This window comes from Petromyzon marinus, chromosome 24, assembly GCF_048934315.1.
Source record: "Petromyzon marinus isolate PM22_M1 ecotype Great Lakes invasive population chromosome 24, UKy_Petmar_22M1.pri1.0, whole genome shotgun sequence".
Lineage (NCBI taxonomy): Eukaryota > Metazoa > Chordata > Hyperoartia > Petromyzontiformes > Petromyzontidae > Petromyzon > Petromyzon marinus.
The window spans coordinates 8,727,657-8,746,026 of NC_133690.1; the positions used below are offsets into that span (position 1 = coordinate 8,727,657).

Below are 18,370 nucleotides of genomic sequence, written 5' to 3' on the forward strand. Positions count from 1 at the left end.
TTTTGAGGAGGGTCCTGCCAAGTTTTTGCAGCCGGTGGGGGGGGGGGGGTGGAGGCGATAATGCTGCTTCGTATAATCCCAAGTGCCTAATTGGCAGGTAATTTTTCAGCATTAAGATAGTTTGGATATTTTGGTCGGATACCAGATTACATACGGTGGGGCTTTTTGTGGGGGAGAACGTTCAAACTCCACGGAGAAAATGCGGCCGGCTTGAGAATTCAACTCTGGGGCCCTTTCTCGATGCGAGGCAACAAGGGGGTTGTGCGACTGCGCCGACCTGTCCTGCCGCTGACTCGGGGCACGTTGGCCCTCACCGAAAACGTGCAGCGTGGAAGCGGGCAGCGTCAGCCAGGGTGCCCTCGGTGATTAAACGTTTGCCGAAAAGAAAAACAGCTCGACTACTTTGGCCAAGTCTGAAAAGACTTGTTTCTTTTTTTCTATCCCCCCCCCGCCCCCAACTTGAAGCCATCAGCTCCTGTGGTAAAAAAAAATATTTACCATCTGTGCGGTATTATATTTATTTATGTAAGGACAATGCAAGTCATGTCGAGCCGTTTGTTGATATGGCGATGTATCTTTTCGGATGTATTCTGCACGAAAGGTCGCTTATGTCAGAAACAGAATCTGGTGAATTTGCTGCATGGCTTATTGGGCTCATCGTAGATATGTCGATCAACTGGGTTAACAATGACAAGGTTCTGAGTTTGAATCTATGCCACGACACGTGACTAAATTAGATGTTTCACGTATGGAGAGTTGGTCTGAGTCACCAATGAACTTTATTCACCAATATTGCTCTCCGGCCTCTCTTTGTGCTGGAAATGAGGGCCATTACCTGAAAAGTCACCTCTTATATACTTTTTGTTTTTAAGGTTGTGTTAATGACGATTGTGTTTGTATGCGATGATAATCATAGTTTGCTTCTCCTTGTTTACCCAAGAAAAAAAGTCTAACTGAGCCTCGTGACTTTCTTTCAGGAGGATCCCGCCAAGTTTTTCACAGTAGGCGACAATGATTGCCATGCAAATTCAGAGTGAGTAATTCTTCGCGGGTAACTTTTAAAATTTGGCAAATTTCGATCATGATGCCGGCGCACAATGGCCTAACTCTTGCGAACGACGTCATGGGATCTTTAACGTCCACTTTGAAGCAGACGGCGCATATTTTAACGATCATTACACCCGCAGTATTAATGGGGGTGGTTGCTGGATTCACACCGTGAATCTCTGCAACAAGCGGTGAACCCGATACCGTTAGGCCACGTCACCGCCAAGTGGTGGCGCATTACTTAGTGTATGTTAACGACTAACCTGGCCTCCCGAGTGCGAATCTAAGCCATGGCTAACATCGACTGATATCTGACCCGGTTCTTGCCCCTTCCCCCTTCAATCAGCCGCATTGGCCAGCATGGTGAATTATGGATAAAGAGGCTGCTTTTGTTTCCTTGCACAATAACATTTTTACACAGAAATACACAAATAAGGCACACCTTTAAGACATAAACAGTACAATTTAAAATATTTAAAGACCAGAACGGACTCTCCAAACTGGGCCAAAGGTAAAAATACACATATTCTTGGTTCTTTCACTAAAGTCACGTAGATATAAAATAAAATTACAATTTTAAATAAATAAATTAAAAGCAAAAAAAAATAAAAGCAAAAAAACACGTTTCTATCGCAACACAAGCGGTCTTCTCTCTGCCTGATGAAGACTGCTTGTGTTGCGATCGAAACGTCGTGTTTTTTAATTCATTTTTATTTCTTAAATTATTTTGTATTTTCTATCTACGTGACTTTACCGAAAGAACCAAGAATATGAATTCCTGCAGTCACGAAAGTTTTAAGTCAAAAGTAAAAAAAAAACCATTAAATTAATGTCTTTAGAGTAATGTATGGATTATAATTTGGAAAGTATTTGAATTTACCATTTTAAAAAAGGCCAATATTTGTTAATCTCCGAGTAGCTTATGGAAGACTGTCGGGGTCAGGGTACACTTAGTTTCACTTTCATTGGCCCTGAAATGTAATCTGACCAGGTAGGCAACAGTCGTGGAGTAGTGCCCACACGGACAATCGGAAGGTTGGGATTCTGAATCCTGGGTGGTGGTCAACTCTGCTCGTCGTCCGTCTGGGGTTGATAAAATCATAAAGTATCACTTTTGTGTAGCAGTAAATATTGGTTGTCCTTTCTGGAAGACTGTCCTCTGCTAAGGAGATGTGTCCTAAAAGAGTTCCATACAGATGCTCATCGGATTTCTCCAGGATAAATAAATATTCTAAAAGATTCTGATGTGGGATTGCCATCATTGATCCAGGGTCTCCAGTGAAGATGAGCACAGCTCATGTCCTTGTTTGAGCATGCAGACACTTTTTCATGTTAAGGCTCGAGGTTTACTGGAGCGATAAATATTGTTTTATTCATGTGTAACTGCTGCCAGTTGGATATATAACAACATCTGTAAAATCTGATGCTCGAGTTATGGGATTCGGTCCAGATTTAGATTGTATTTTGGACAAACAGATTTCCACACAATGTGTGTCTCTAGGCCATAAGTGGGGAATTCGAGCTCAAATGATGTGCACGAATTACTAACAGATCTTCCTCCTAAAACGTTTATTTTATTAAAAACGTCTTTGACCAGTGAAGATATACAAATTTTACTTCTCACTTTAACACTGGATTTGACTACAGAGCTAAGTGTAGTGGTGGTGGTGCAGGAGGTGGGATTGGTGGATCATGTAGAGATGGAGCATGCATGAGACAACCACCTACAGGCTAACTAGGTGCCTGTAGGAGGTAATAAAACAATTCTAACAGGCTATGAGAGATGATGGCCATGGCGTAACAGTCAACACACTGGATTTGTAATCCAGAGGTCATTGGTTCAATGTCTCTGCATGGCGGTTGAAACAATGCGGCAACTTTATTAAATCATCCCATCACTTCTATCCACGCAGCAGTACAAATAGTTCGACTCGCCACAGCTGGTCGGTCGGCAGGTCGTGTGTGTGGTGGGGTAAAGTGTGGGTAACCCCCCATCTCTTCCAAGGCGCCTGTCCAACGTCGATGAGTGGGCCAAAAGACCTTTTCAAAATTGATCTCTAAGAGCCCCCTTCTGCCAGCGATGGCTTGAGTAGGAAATCCCAGGGCTGCACCTTTATCTGCCACGTTTATAGCAGAACGTGGTGTTCTCTGCCGAATACATTGGGTCAATATCTTTCCAGGTATATGCAAGAATTCAACAACAAAAACTGACCGAATATCCCATATAGAATCTTCCTGAAAACTGTGTTTTGAATCAGCAACGATTCCCTATGTACGTGGAAATGTATTATAAGTATTATATACCCTACTCTTTGGTTCTATTCGGTAAAGTCACGTAGGTAAAAAATAAAACAACAAAAAATCACGACGTTTCGGCCACAACACAAGCGGCCTTCATCAGGTGAAGGGACCAGACTGTCTCGAGGACAGCGCTGGTGTGAACACAGCTAAGCTCAGACCGCGACCTTTAAGCTGTGTGAGAGGAATCAAGGTGCCTTGACAAAGGAATTAGCATAAAAAATAGCATCTAATTGGCGGACTTAGCATGATGAAAGGTGAACATGTGTAGGTCGGCGAGGGGGGAGGTGTGAAAGGAAAGAAAAGGGAAGCACAAAAGTTTGGGGTACCACTACTAGAAAAAATATACTGTACCATTGAAAATTAGTTTAATGTTTGGTTCGATTTAGAACATCTTTCCAATGGTTGCTTAATTTGAAACCATCTTCTCGGTTGAAATTGTGTCTGTGTTTGTAAATCTGAATTGCCTCGTGAACAAATCTCTGATAAAAACCTGTGGGTTTGCAAAGAACCTTGGTGTCGGAGAAAATGATATCGTGATCACCCACAGCGTTGTAACAGTGATCAGCTACGGCACAATTCGTTCTGCCGTGTTTCAAATCTGATTTGTGCTCGCGAATTCGGTCAGAGACATGTCGCTTCGTCTCCCCGATATAGCAATCACCGCAGGTACAACTCAATTTGTAAACCCCGGGGTACTGTAAGTCATGAATGACATCCTTAACGGATGGGATCAGATCACGAATTTTGTGTACTGTATTGAACCGGACCTAGATCTTGTGTTTGTTTAGAATTTTGGAAATCTTTTTCGTGACGCCTGCTATATATGGTAGTGTGATGGTTTTGACCGGAGTATCAAGTGGTTGTTTCTGTATGGAGGAAGAGACAGCTTGGCGGATGGTACGGTCAGAGTATCCATTCGTTTTGAGGGCCAGGTGTACATGTTTTAATTCACTGGTCAGGTGGTGTTGGTCCAAAATGCAATGAGCCCTATGGTATAAAGTTTTGATGAGATAATTATTTTGAGCTGGGTGGTGGTGGGAATCAGGTTTCAAGTAGGAATCTGTGTGGGTGGGTTTCCTGTAGACAGAATGCCCCAATGAGCCATCAGGTCTCCTCTCAAACAGAACATCCAAGAATGGTAGCTTGCCATCTTTCTCCACTTCCATGGTGAATTTGATGGCGGGATGTCTGGAATTGATGTGGTGTAGGAAAAGGTTCAGAGCTGGGAGGCCATGTAGCCAAATGACGATAGTGTCATCCACACATCTTTTCCACAGGGAAGCTCTGAGGGTGGAAGTCTGGATGGCGTCCGATTCAAATTATATACCCTAAAATATAAAGTGTACTTGAATAAAGGTGGAACTCGTCGCTATTGGTGAGTCTGTGGTGCAAATTCCGTATTCGCGTTGGAAGGACCCAGTCTCTCCTCATCACAACTGCTATTGATTTCTCACAAAGTGATACCTATTTTATCGACCCCAGAAGGATGATAAGCACTGATTGTACGATTTAAACCTTCAAACTTAACATTGTGAAATGGGCTTTCTAGTCTATAAACCTGGCCGTATCATATACAATAAAGGAACGTAGATTGAAAACTCATGCCATAGATTGAAAACTCATTTCTTTAGAATCCGCTTTTGTGTTTAGTTGATTGCATTTCTCCCGCACTTCTGATGAGTGAGGTCGGCTACGTACGGTGCGAAAGAAGTTCAACATACATACATATACTCAAGGGCACAGTGGTTAGTGCACCGCACCATGAATTATCCGAGTTCAATTCTGGGTCAAGGCTAACCGATCAACCCAGACTGGCTATCACGGGTGAAATTATGATAATAAAACAACAACCCTCATGGCCGCCATACGGGAAGGCCTTCATCCAGCAGTCGACTCAAAAAGGGGCTGTAAATTATTCAGCAGCGATATTTATATTAGAAGGGCTAATCAGCTGTGTTTTTTTTTTCTCACAGTGTGTACATCTCCATCATAGTCGAGCGAGACCTGCCCCATGCTTTTATCTACAAGACCTCTTGGACTCTCTATTGCTCACAGGTTGACACTGACGCATGCCCCATTATTATTAATACACTGAAGGTTAGTGGTTGCAAGTTTAAAATAATAAACAGAAATGTGTGTGTGTATATATATATGAAAAGCCAGCAGCCTTTGTAAACAATGCAAAAGCAACAAAAACATCAGCAGTTTCTGAGGAGCAGTTCCTGAGGAACTGCTGATGTGGTACTCTTGGCTTCGGTCACCATAAAAGTACATTTGAGAAGATGTAACTCACCGACAGGCAGCAGAGTTTGGGGCACACAGGCGCAAGTTTGGCTATCCACCCCCACAATCCATCATAGCACACACCACACCAGGTACTCATTGGAAGCTGAGTCGACCTAGGGAAGGCCCAGGACTGGTTCAGATAATCGTCACTGGTGTTGGCTGTGAGTGGGAATCCAATTCGTGTCACCAGGTTCGAAGTGCAGCGCGCTAACCACTGCACTACCGTTCCCCATCTCCCCCATAACACATTACAACAACAACCACCGCCATTCGCCACTAAGTGTCGGTGACATCACCACGACGCTTGTGCCAGGCTATGTGCACGTTGAGGCCACGTGAAGTGTCGAACGCCCGCTGGCACGAGGTCACGGGACAGACCCAGGTGCCACGGGTCGACTGACTGAGATGAGTGGCTGATGCACCACCTGTGCCCCCTACTACGCCAACTTGCCGCGTTTTAGCCACCCGGTGCTCTTCTCATTGTTGTGAGCGTCGCTCCTCCGCTCTCCGTTGTTGTTGGAGGGTGACTGCCTTCAACTGCCCAGTAGCAGCATCCTTCACGAGCCTCCTCCAGGGGCCTATCTTGACACCGCTGGTACCAGTCATCAGCAAGTCCACTGAGCTCCACATCCCCCTGTACCTCATCACTCCATCTCTTATCTAGCCTGTGCCATGCCCATTTAGCACCCTCGATCCAGCCAAATAAAAGCTGTTTAGGCATGCGGTGGCTGGGCATGCGGGCTACATGACCCAGCCAACGCAGCCTTGCCTGCCGGAGGAGCTCACTGATGGGACTCTGTCCATATCTTTCAAGGATTTGTGAGCTCCTCACACAATCCAGCCTGGTTAAACCCAGGATGGGTCGTAGGCAGGCCAGTCTAAATGTTTCTAACTGGCAAAAAATGTTCCATTAGGGGTGTCCACGTTTCGCAAGTGTAGAGAAGGAAGGTAATGACTGTGGCCGAGAAGACCTGAAGACCTGAAGCTTCGTGTGGAGCGACAGGCCAGGTAGCTTCCACACAGCGTTATGCAAGTGATCAAAAGATAATGCCGCTCGACTGATTCGGAGTGAGACCTCTGCTGTCAAATCGGAGCCGGTCATGAGCACACTGCCCAGGTATGGGAAACTCTCCACTCTCTCCACAACTGCCCCATCACCAATTGGGAGTTGTGGAGGTGGAGTGTCCAATGGTACAAAATACCCAGGGAGGTGCTTAGTTTTGGTGGGGCTGATGGTAAGGCCCCACCTCTTAGTGGCAAGCTCCAAGTTCAGCAGCAGTGCCTCCAACTCCTCCTCTGATTGAGCAGCAATTGCCAGATAATCGGCATACATAACATGGTTGAGCAATAGGTAGCCATCCCTTGACTGCACCCGAGCATCGATCAGCCTCCCATTGTATCTGTACCAGATGGAAATTCCTCCAGTACAGCTATTGAAGGCTTCACGAACTACGAGGTCGAAATAGATGTTATATAATGTGGGAGCCAGAGGACATCCCTGTCGCACCCCAAGGTGTACAGGGAATGGCTCCGATTCCCGGCCACGTAGTTTTACTCAGGCCCGCTCGCCATCATGAAGGTCCTTAATGATTGTGAGCAGAGGGTCAGGGACTCCGAAAGCACGAAGAACAACCCAGAGCCCAGGCCTACTGATGGTATCATAGGCCTTGACCAGGTCAATAAAGCAGAGATGTAGGTCTTGTTGGAATTCCCTACTCCTCTGCTGTAGCAGACGGACAGAAAATATGGCATCTGTGTAGGACCGCCCTTTCCTGAAACCGCATTGGGGCTCTGCAAGCCTCTCCTCAGCGTGCCTGGCGAGGTGATGTTGAATAAGCTTTCCAGGCACACTGAGGAGTGAGATGCCGCTGTAGTTGTTGCAGTCTGTGCGGTCCCCCTTCTAAAAGAGGGGGACGACCAGGGCATCCTTCCAATCCTGCGGAACCCGTCCAGTGGTCCAGACTGTTGTTATGATGTTATGTAGGGCAGTCTGTGCACAAACGCCACCCTCCCTCAGCATTTCGCTTGGGAGTTCATCTCTGCTTGGTGCCTTTCCTGGTCTCAGACTCCGGATTGCCTGTAGTACATCCTCAACAGATGGCACCTCAGTCAGCCACTAACAGGGGGTGACTTCTTCTTCCCCACTTTGTCCCACGGTTTCCAGGCTGAGGGAATTCCCTCCCCCAGGACCTCACAGAAATGCTCAGCAAATCTGCAAACCTGTTCCTGGGGGTCGGAGATTGTATCACCGTTCTTTCCCCTAATGATGGTAATAGGTATTGCATTGCTGGTTACTTTTTTGATGGAGTTAAAGAGCGATTTGTGATCACGGCCATTGAGGCAGACTCCATCTCCTCAGCAACCCGCGACCACCACCCATCCGTGCAGCGCCTCACGGCTCTCCGAACCTCCGAGCGAAGTCTGCGGTAAGCCTCCTCATTCTCTGCCGTGGGATGCTGTAGCCGATGAGAGTGGACCTGTCGCTTTTTCTCAGCCAGCCTGCACACCTCCTCTGTCAGCCAGGGTCTCTGGGGGAGGTCTGGACCGTGTACCCAAAGCAGCCATTGCAGCTGCATGAGCCAGAGTCCTAAATCTCGCCCATTTCCCCTCGACATCAGGAGGAGTGGGGGACGATGCCAACCCCGGCCGCAAGCGATGATTACATTCTCACTTGCAACTTTCATCAGCTAGCTGAGACCATGCCACTATGAGTTTGAATAGGGTCCGGGGTGTACACCCACCACCGGAGTGGAAGAATGGCAGGCGCATCTTACAGATTACAAGCCGATGGTCAGTGGGCAGATCAGCTCCACGGTAGGTCCTGGTGTCAAGGACATGGGCCCGCATCCGCTGTACCATCACTATGTAGTCCAGCAGATGTTCTTGCTTAGACCCGGCATGCATCCATGATGTTGTGTGGATGCGCCGATGCCACAGCGTGTTGGTAATTACAAGCCCATGGGCTGCACAAAAATCTAGCAGCCTCCTGCCATTGTTATTGAGCTGATCTGGCCCATGCCTTCCAATCACTCCAGACCAGGTGCCAGCATCATGACCAACTCGGGCATTGAAGTAACCCAACAAGATAACTCTATACCGAGGGGCCATAACACACACACAAGCACACGCATACACAAAAACAAAATGGACACATAAAAATAAAGGATCCCCTGGAAGAGCACCGATTAAGGCCAGCTCAACATAAACATGCACATTGCTATGCACACACAGGTGCACACGAACACACAGATGCCTATAAACACATACACAACTCTATACACTCCCACACACACGTAAACAAGCACATACAAGAGATAGCCTATATCCGGGCTAGATACAGAGAAAATTATTCACCTGAAATTACACAGGAGGCGGTGGTGTAGACAGATCCACGTCCGGTTGTCTGAGTATCCCCTGTGCCGAAGTTTACACGCCAAGCCAGGCTACTCACTTGAGGCTGAGACGACCTCATGACGGTTCTGGAATGGTTCTAATATGTGTCACTGATGTTGGCCATGGTCGGAAATTTAATTCAGTTCACCGGGTTCATAGCGCACTGTGTGCACTAACTTACTATGCCACCACTCCCAATGCTCCCCATGGAAACAATGCATTTCAAAGGTAAAGAAACACACGCGCACTGGGAGGGCTAGGCACAGTATTCTGAAGCTATGAAAACAAGTTAGGAGTATTAATGCACAGCACATGGTGCTGTTTACTTGAGTGTAGCCAGGTGACCGGGTCCAGTCCAATGCTTTTAAGACAGGGGCACAGCCAGAACGAGCTAGTAGCAAAATATGATAAATGAGGAAAAGTTAAAGTGTATTTCTTTGTTAATCCAGGAAAAGCCTCAGTGAGTCAAGAATGCTCTTCTTTGTTAGGAGGTTCCTACTTTGTGATGTTTGGCCGATTCCTTACTGGGAATATTTTGTGTGTGTGTGGGAGGAGGAGGAGGAAAACTGGAGCACTCCAATAAAATCCACGCTTGTGCGGGAATACAAAAGGGCTTAAACGTGTTCTTTGATTCAAATGAGGACTAGGTGATGTTTATCTGTGTGTAGCGACCACCGCGGTTGTGAGATGTTAACTACCTCGCCTGGTATACAAGGACGTCGTCAGTTAGATCCCAACCCTGACGCCTGTTGTATATTTGCAGTTTGCATGTTCTCCTCGTGGTTGCGTGGATTTTTCCCCATCCACTGATTTTCCTTCCACATTAAAAAACGGGCATTTAGAGTATTTGACTGCTATACATTTCCACACGATAAGCCACTTCGTTGAGCTATCATTTGTGGCCAGGTCGTTTCTAGAAAAAGATATCCTTCATGTAGCTCAGTGGGTCTTAACTGTTAAAATACTAAAAAGATTAATAGTTTTAGGATAGCCTTGAACACTGGCTGAAATTCCACATTCCTATGGTGGCAGCCAGTAGCACAATGTCGGACAACCACGTGTCAAATACCCACGAAATGGTGCAATGAGTTGCGTCTGTCGTCAACCAGGATTGGAACTCCCAACCTTCTGACTGAGAAGCGTGCACTCCAAGCACGGCGTCACGTGGCCAGATACAACTCCGACCACACGGGTCATGGCGAGCACCATGACCCGATGTTTATTCCTGGTCGTGGCTAACATCAGCGGTGAATGCCATCTAAACCGGTCCTGGGTCCTTCCACTGCACCAACTTGCAATGATCAGCATTGCGAGGTACGGTCACGCAACCCCCATGACAGACACAGACCTGGGGAAGTCTTCATCCGGGAGTGGATTAGCAACGGGCTGTTAAGTAAGGATAATATCTGCTTAGCTTTAACCCCTTCGTCCTATACCGGGATGTTCCCAATTGTGACTGTGCAGTCCAGATACTACGGCTAGACTTTCGTCTCATTACACATTTAACAATTTAATCGCGGTCCCTGGACCCCCAGTACTGAAAAGCAGCCGTGAACTCCAGAGGGGGTGGGGGGGGGGGAAAGATGAGCAAAACTTCTGAGCTTTAAGCTGTCGAGTAGACGACTCTCACAGGATGACGGAGTTGATGGTATTTCCCCAGATGGTGCTTGGATTGTGTAAACACACTCTGTGTGTGTTTATTTACGGAAGCTCGCGATCTTGGATCGCGTTGCTTTGCCAGTGTGTCACTCTTGTCGTGCAGTGGTCTTTGGGATAAAAAAAAAACACACACAAACTCCACCCATACTGACACACTTTGCAAGCTATTGTTTTTTTTTCTATTGCGCCATTTGACTTGTGCTATTGTTTATACAATGTAGAGTTCGACTGTGTCAATCCACTGCTGGATGAGGGTCTTCCCATTCCATATTGGTCGAGGGGGGGCGGGGGGTTGACCATACTTCACCCACAATGGTCGATGGTAGGTGAAAGAAGAGCACCCAGGACTCGCTCAAATATTGTTCTCTACTGATTTTAGCCATGGCCGGGAATTGAACTCAGGTGGCGGTGTTCATAGGACACGATGCTAACGACTCCAAAACCACTCCACCACCTCCTTGCATTGTGAAATTCCAAAGGCTGGGGACTGGAACCTTAGGAAATTGAGCCAATCATTGGTGTAACATTCACGTATTAAGTGAATATTGAACCTTTAAAATTGTAATGAATTGTGGACTAATTACAATTAATTTGCAATAAGGGAAATTGTACTTTGTGATTACTGAAATATGTACAGTGCAGTACTTTAAAATGTAAAAAACACTTCCATACGTACAGACTATCCTATTCCCTGTTGTTGAAATGTTACGTCTGGTATGTGGTGTTCCTGCAGGAATTGGCCTTGTATTCAGGCCTGAGGTATGATGGATGCCATGTGCAATGTATTCAGACCTGGGGTATGATGCGTACCATATTCCATGTATTCAGGCCTGAGGTATAATGGATGCATACCATGTGCCATGTATTCAGGCCTGAGGTATGATGCATGCCATGTGCAATGTATCCAGATCTAGGGTATGATGCGTACCATATGCCATGTATTCAGGCCTGAGGTATGATGCATGTCACTTAAAGGTCCACCTTTAGCCAGAGAGCGGGATTTAGAATATTAATCTCATGCATCCATTTAGTTCTACGATGCCACGGTGACATCACATCATGGGGCTATAATATGCCTGACTGTATGCTTTGATGTTTTTTTTTCAATTTAACAAAGGTTCAAACTGGTGATAATGCACAGCAATATATGAGTTCATATTTATTTGGGGTTTTTTTGTTTATTATTTTCCAAAGTGATGTAATTTGAATACACTACCGTGAAGAGTATGATACCCTTTAGTATCTCCTTAATGTTTGGTTTATTTTCGCCTCTCTTTCCTCCCAATGCTGTCCCAATTGTGCTGTCACTTTCGTATCATGAGAAAAACAATCCATTCAATATTCTTTCAGAGCAGTGCATTACCTTACGTGAGAGAACGGTCCGCAGAAGGAGATTATCACCAAACTGCTTCTGAAATCCCTCCAAAGTGACCTTTTTATCCACACTGGGATGCAGAACTTTCCCACTATCCCCTGCTATCTCCCTGCGACCTCAGTTTAGCACGGTTGGCTACGTACGGCGCGAAAGAAGTTCAACATACACACAGAGAGAAGTGATTGTGGATGACAGTCGAACCGATATATATATATATATGCCAGCTCAATACTGCGATCTCCCTTCGAGACACTCACCTTCCAGGCTGAGCCTGAGAGCGAGCAGCAGAGCCAGGAGGCACCACACCCAAGCACACGGGCGTCTCCTGCAAGACAACGGCGTCACAGCAGCAGCACGTGGCATGGGTTTAGATTGTATTGTCAGTGACGTCAAAGTCAAAGAGTCTCCCAGCTCAAGTGAGCTTTGGAGCCCTGAGCCGTCAATGGGCATTTCACATTTCCCACGACGGGGGGGGGGACCGTTCTCTCCACGTGACAAACACGCTCGTTACCTGTTGCTGTGCAGCGTTATGGGTAAAACGCCTCTATAAACAAGAATCATCAGCGCCATAGTGGTAGAATTAAATAACGGAAAATGTCTCCTCCACATATCTGCCTCTCCACGTACAACGTAAAAGTAGTTGTCACACAACCCGTCAACCGCACGGCCTTCTGGGAGTCCATCATTTCCAGAGAGGGGGGTTCTCGACAGCTCCCCATGCTGGGGGCTCCTCTTGTCAACTTATAAAAGAGACACCACGATTTACTCTCCCTCAAAACAAATAATTTATCGTGCGCGAACCCGTCGGGAAATGGTCCTCCTTAAGAGCAGAGAGATGGTAGTAGGCGCTTGATATACAAACGCAAAAAATGAAGATCAAATTTGACAACGTGTTGCTTTGAAAAGTGGTCGCTGAGCCATCGGTGAGATCTATTTTCAACACTCAACTGCAGGGCAAGGTAAGCCGGAACTTCAGGTTGAGGCTGAGCTACGTGCCCCAATAGGGTGAGGTCCTTTACATTGGGGAGGCCAGGGCCGGATGTCACGTATGTATGCGGGTGTATGTTGAACTTCTTTCGCACCGTACGTAGCCAACCGTGCTAATCGGAGGTGCGGGGGAGAGGACAATAAACTAAACACAAAAAGCAGTTCGAAAGAAATGAGTTTGTCAATCTAGATTATTTTAAAGTGCATAGCTCCAACGGCTTCCTAATATCGGAAGGAAGAGCGTTCCAGACGGCCGCAGAAGCGCATCTGAAAGCGCGCGATGCGGTGACCGTCTTTGTTCGGTCGGCCAGCAGCCAAAATCTGCTGCTTCGAGGATGACCGGAGTTCGCGTGATGGTTTGTGCTTCTTGAGGTCACGATGACGTTCGCGATGAAGTCAGAGGCCAAAGATTGCACCTCTAAGCGTGCGCGGTGCTGGACGCGAGCGGCGTCGACGTCTCTGAGCGAGGCTTTTTTGCACCCAGGTCTCTGAGCGACAGACCGAGCGCAACTGGGCAGGACGGAAGTGCACTACCAGGTGGCCGACGAGCAGTGCAGACATCGGCCGCTTGATCCCTGTCGGTAAATCGTACACGCGGCCAACAGACGGCCCACGGTGGACTACAACTCTAGCCGTCGGCCGGTCGATAGCCAGGCGGAATAACGATGGCGCTAACACGCATCCCTGTCAAACTTCCGGACCCGGTGTGAAACGGCATGGACAACTCTTGCCTGAACCTCACCCTGGTGGCTGTATCGGCTACCAGGCCGGCTATCGTACAGGTCGGCTGTCAGGCGCGTTGGTGGTTCCGGAATGCCACCTCCTCGGAGAGCCTCTCAGACAGCTGTCCTGTCCACTGAGTCCACGTCACCTTGAAGTCAATGTAGGCGACCCACGGGGCAGGAGAGGGGGTCGCTTGACCTCTGGGTTGTAGTTCATAAAGCAGGCGGAGTGCAAGAACAAGATCCACGGTGAAGCCCGATTGGTGGGGGCACCGGTTCTGGAGCTAAAGTCAGGACAAGCGAGCCAGTAGCGCGTTGGCAAATACTTTCATTTCCCGGGACAGACGGAAGGGTATAAGATGGTAGCTACTACAGTCGGCTGGTGAAGCTTTTCACCCCCCCCCCCCCCACCCCGCGCAGGGCAAAGAGAGACAATCACGGCATCTCTCCATTCAGCCCCGGACTCGCCGAGAGGTCCGGTGCCGAGGGGGAACAGACGATGGAAAAAGGTTGATGCTGACCGGCTCGATGGCCAAACTTTACAGGAGTCCTTAGGCGGGTTTGGCGACCAGGCCGGCAGCTGTTCCACCGCTTTGTCACTTAACGGCTGCCCCGCACCTATTCGCGGTGCAGGGCACTCAGGTCAGACACTCAGACACGGCCGTTGATTGTTTTTTTGTTGGGTTGAGAATGTTATCGAGGTGCGGGCAGGGCAGGCGGCGCCTGGTGTTTTAGATTATTGTTCTTTAGATGATTTAACCGCTATGACATTTCCACGTGATGAGCCACCTCGTTGAGTCACCATTTGTGGCCAGATCCCGTCTGAAAAAGATCAGTTGGCTTTACCTGGTGAGATTTAAAAAAAAAAAACATAGTTTAATTTTATTTGTATATTGTTTTAAAGTGGTTTGCTTACCTTTCTTGTACTTTGCACTGCTATCATGTTTTTGTGTTGTTTGTTGCTGTAACGTGTTGACTCACCGATACTGGACATCTGCGCAAAACAGCTGTATAGCACGTCGGATTCCATCCCGTATGAATGAATATTCCAATTATGGGTGATGTTGCAATGGGGCCATCGTGCTCTCGTCAGCCATCGACCACCTCCCGTGTAAGATGAACACGGCTTGAGCATCTCCCTTCCTCACAACAGCCTCTGTGGATCAGCTTTCTTTTTGCTACCCATGAGATGCTCAACGTTCGCAAATGCTGACCAAGTGGCAGTGCAATTAAATGATATTCAAACATGAAACGTTTTGAATTGACAAAGGTACATTTATACGTTAACAGACGTGAACGAATGCGTAATTACAAGGTCCGCCGCATATTAATAAAGGAATAACTGCGTGCTAATACATTGTAATCTACGTTTTTATTTATAACAGACGTTAAGTATTTTCACCCGGCGCTTTAATGCCGCTGCCAATGCAGTCGCTGAAATTTTATTTGAAATTATACATCTTTGCAACGTATGTGACACATTCATGAAAGCTATCAACTGATCACATTTGCTGCTTCAAATATTTCCCATTGGCGGTTGTTTGATTTCTTCCACACTAAAGTCATCTGCCGAAGCAAAACTGCCTCGAAGTGAAAAATGTGCTGCACTCATGTCTGTTGGTGGTCCCCAGTCAGTTAATGTAAATTCCACATTGCTATGGTTGGTGCCAGTCTCTCCATAGGTCAACAACTGTTAACTTCCAACAAAATGTTACATGTTTTATTGACCCCCAGATGGGTGATAGTATATGGCACAAATCCTGCCCGTACCTCCCCACCTTCACCGTAGTATGGCAAACAGCTCACCGCTACTCACAAAGTATTGGGTAGCCATCATCCAGCAGTGGATTTACAAAGCGGGTTGACAAAAAAACTGTAAATTATAATTATTTACATACATCGGACATGTGTTATCCATGTGTCTTCAATGTGATTTTTAATGATGGCACAGTGTTATCATGCATCTCAAAAGTCAAAATTACAAAAATAAACATTGTGGTGGCTGTCACCTCCACTGGCAACCTAGACCTGTTGGAAATGTCACAACCCTATGGCAGTGGACCAGTTTCTTCAATGAACACAAAGATCTTTGTTAAACCACTTACCTCATGTCTTCGGCTTGATACCGACGGCCAGCAAACACAGCAATATTGACGATATCAGGAATGGTGAGCGTGAACACAGTCACATCTGTGTGTGGGTCTATGTGACAGCAGAATGGATAGAGTGAGAGTGTACACGTGCAGTGTGAGAGTGTATGAGTGCAGAGTGAGAGTGTACACGTGCAGAGTGAGAGTGTACACGTGCAGTGTGAGAGTGGATGAGTACAGAGTGAGAGTGTACACGTGCAGAGTGAGAGTGTACACGTGCAGAGTGAGAGTGTACACGTGCAGAGTGAGAGTGTACACGTGCAGAGTGAGAGTGTACACGTGCAGAGTGCGAGTGGATGAGTGCAGAGTGAGAGTGTACACGTGCAGAGTGAGAGTGTACACGTGCAGAGTGAGAGTGTACACGTGCAGAGTGAGAGTGTACACGTGCAGAGTGAGAGTGTACACGTGCAGAGTGAGAGTGTACACGTGCAGAGTGAGAGTGTACACGTGCAGAGTGAGAGTGTACACGTGCAGAGTGAGAGTGGATGAGTGCAGAGTGAGAGTGTACACGTGCAGAGTGAGAGTGTACACGTGCAGAGTGAGAGTGTACACGTGCAGTGTGAGAGTGGATGAGTGCAGAGTGAGAGTGTACACGTGCAGAGTGAGAGTGTACACGTGCAGAGTGAGAGTGGATGAGTGCAGAGTGAGAGTGTACACGTGCAGAGTGAGAGTGTACACGTGGAGAGTGAGAGTGTATGAGTACAGAGTGAGAGTGTACACGTGGAGAGTGAGAGTGTATGAGTGCAGAGTGGGAGTGGATGAGTGCAGAGTGAGAGTGTACACGTGCAGAGTGAGAGGAGAGCGGTGGATATGTGAGTGGGTGGTGTGGACTGCGTGCGCTGGAGGGGTGGTGGCAGTGTTGTCGTTTGCAGAACTGGGGTAAAGAGAGGTTGAACTCCACATACCACGCACATGACGTCTTGGAAAGACATGCATAGGACTGTCTCGGCCTCAAAAGTATGCTATTTAACTTATTTATTTTTTAAGCTGCTTTGAATTACACAGCTGCCGTGTTGTGAAGTAGCCCCTATTGGTTAATGGCTTATGGGAATGTGTTCTGGAGCGTTTCATATTCACTTGCATTATAATGCACCGATTGCACTCATTAAATGAGCACACACTGCACTGCGGTGCTGATTCGGAAAATAAAATTGACTTTTAAAGATTGGCAAAGAATATAAATTAAAGCTGTTAAACTCCTGCGTGGTAGGTTTTTCGCCCCCTCCCCCCCCCCCCCATGTGTTTTTTTTGCACCGCATGTTGTTCGCCGAGATGTCCGACGTTTCGCTATGCGTTCCCAGGAGCTTCTTCAGAAGCTGAATTCTAACGGCATACAATGTTAGCTTTTGGCAGCAAAACGTTGGACATCGCGATGGACAACGCGCGTTAGTTACAAACCCGAACACACATAAAATAAAATACATTTATATTCTTGCTTCTTTCGGTAAAGTCACGTAGAAGGGAAACAATAAAATAATAAAAATAGAAAACAATAAAATTCTCACGACGTTTCGACTGCAACACAAGCAATCATCATCAGGTGTGAAAACCACAACAAGAAAATTTGAAAAAAGTGGCAGTTATTTTTAACGTTAGCATCACGGAGAGCGATTTGACAGTTTGTTCAGATGGACGAGTCCATCTATGTTCGGAAAATAGGAGGGGGGAGGCGAAAACTAATGGATGAAGTCTGAAAGCCACCTTAAGCGTGATCAATCAATTAATACCCGAAATGGTTTATCAAATCCTTCCAATGATTGCTAAGCCAGAATCCATCTTCTCGGTTGAAATTGTCTCTGTGTTCGTATATGTGGATAGCCTCATGAACGAATCTCTCATGGTAGCCATATGGCTTGCAAATAACCTCTGTCTTGGAGAAGTCAATGTCATGTGAACCTACTGAATTATAACAGTGATCTGCCATGGCCGAGGTGTTGGTCCTACCGTGTTTCAGGTCTGCTTTGTGTTCACGAATGCGGTCCGAGACATGTCATTTGGTTTCTCCAATGTAACTACTACCACAGAGGCAACTTAGTTTGTATTAAAAAAACGCCACTTTTTTTAAATGTTCTTGTTGTGGTTTTCACACCTGATGATGATTGCTTGTGTTGCAGTCGAAACGTCGTGAGAATTTTATTGTTTTATATTTAAATTATTTTATTGTTTCCCTTCTACGTGACTTTACCGAAAGGACCAAGAATATGAATCCCTGCAGTCACGAAAGCTTTAAATCAAAATAAAATACATTTGTTCCGTAAAGTTTGTGTTGCAGATGTTTTGGGTAAATAATTAAGAGGCGATGGATATTCATTGTCTTATCAATAGCTATTGATAATGAAGTCAATGTGTCTTCCTGTTCAGTTGAGTAGTTAGTTACGCACCTGTCGACTAGTGACTCTGGAAAAAAAACAATCTAGAAATGCTATATGGCTATGTTGGGGATCCAGTCT

General features: G+C 46.5%; 1 protein-coding gene across 2 annotated transcripts in view; it reads right to left on the reverse strand.

Annotated features, from left to right (window-relative positions):
• The window catches only part of PAMR1 (peptidase domain containing associated with muscle regeneration 1), a 54,956-nt gene extending 37,814 nt beyond the window's left edge, over positions 1 to 17,142 (reverse strand). For both annotated transcript variants that reach the window (XM_032959870.2, XM_076069393.1), the window contains exons 1-2: positions 15,876 to 17,142; positions 12,319 to 12,386 (exon numbers count right to left, since the gene is read on the reverse strand). In XM_032959870.2, coding sequence (XP_032815761.2) covers positions 12,319 to 12,386; positions 15,876 to 16,852 — 1,045 coding nt within the window. In that variant the 5' untranslated portion in view covers positions 16,853 to 17,142. The remainder of the gene's footprint in view (positions 1 to 12,318; positions 12,387 to 15,875) is intronic.
• Between the last annotated feature and the right edge of the window lie 1,228 nt (positions 17,143 to 18,370).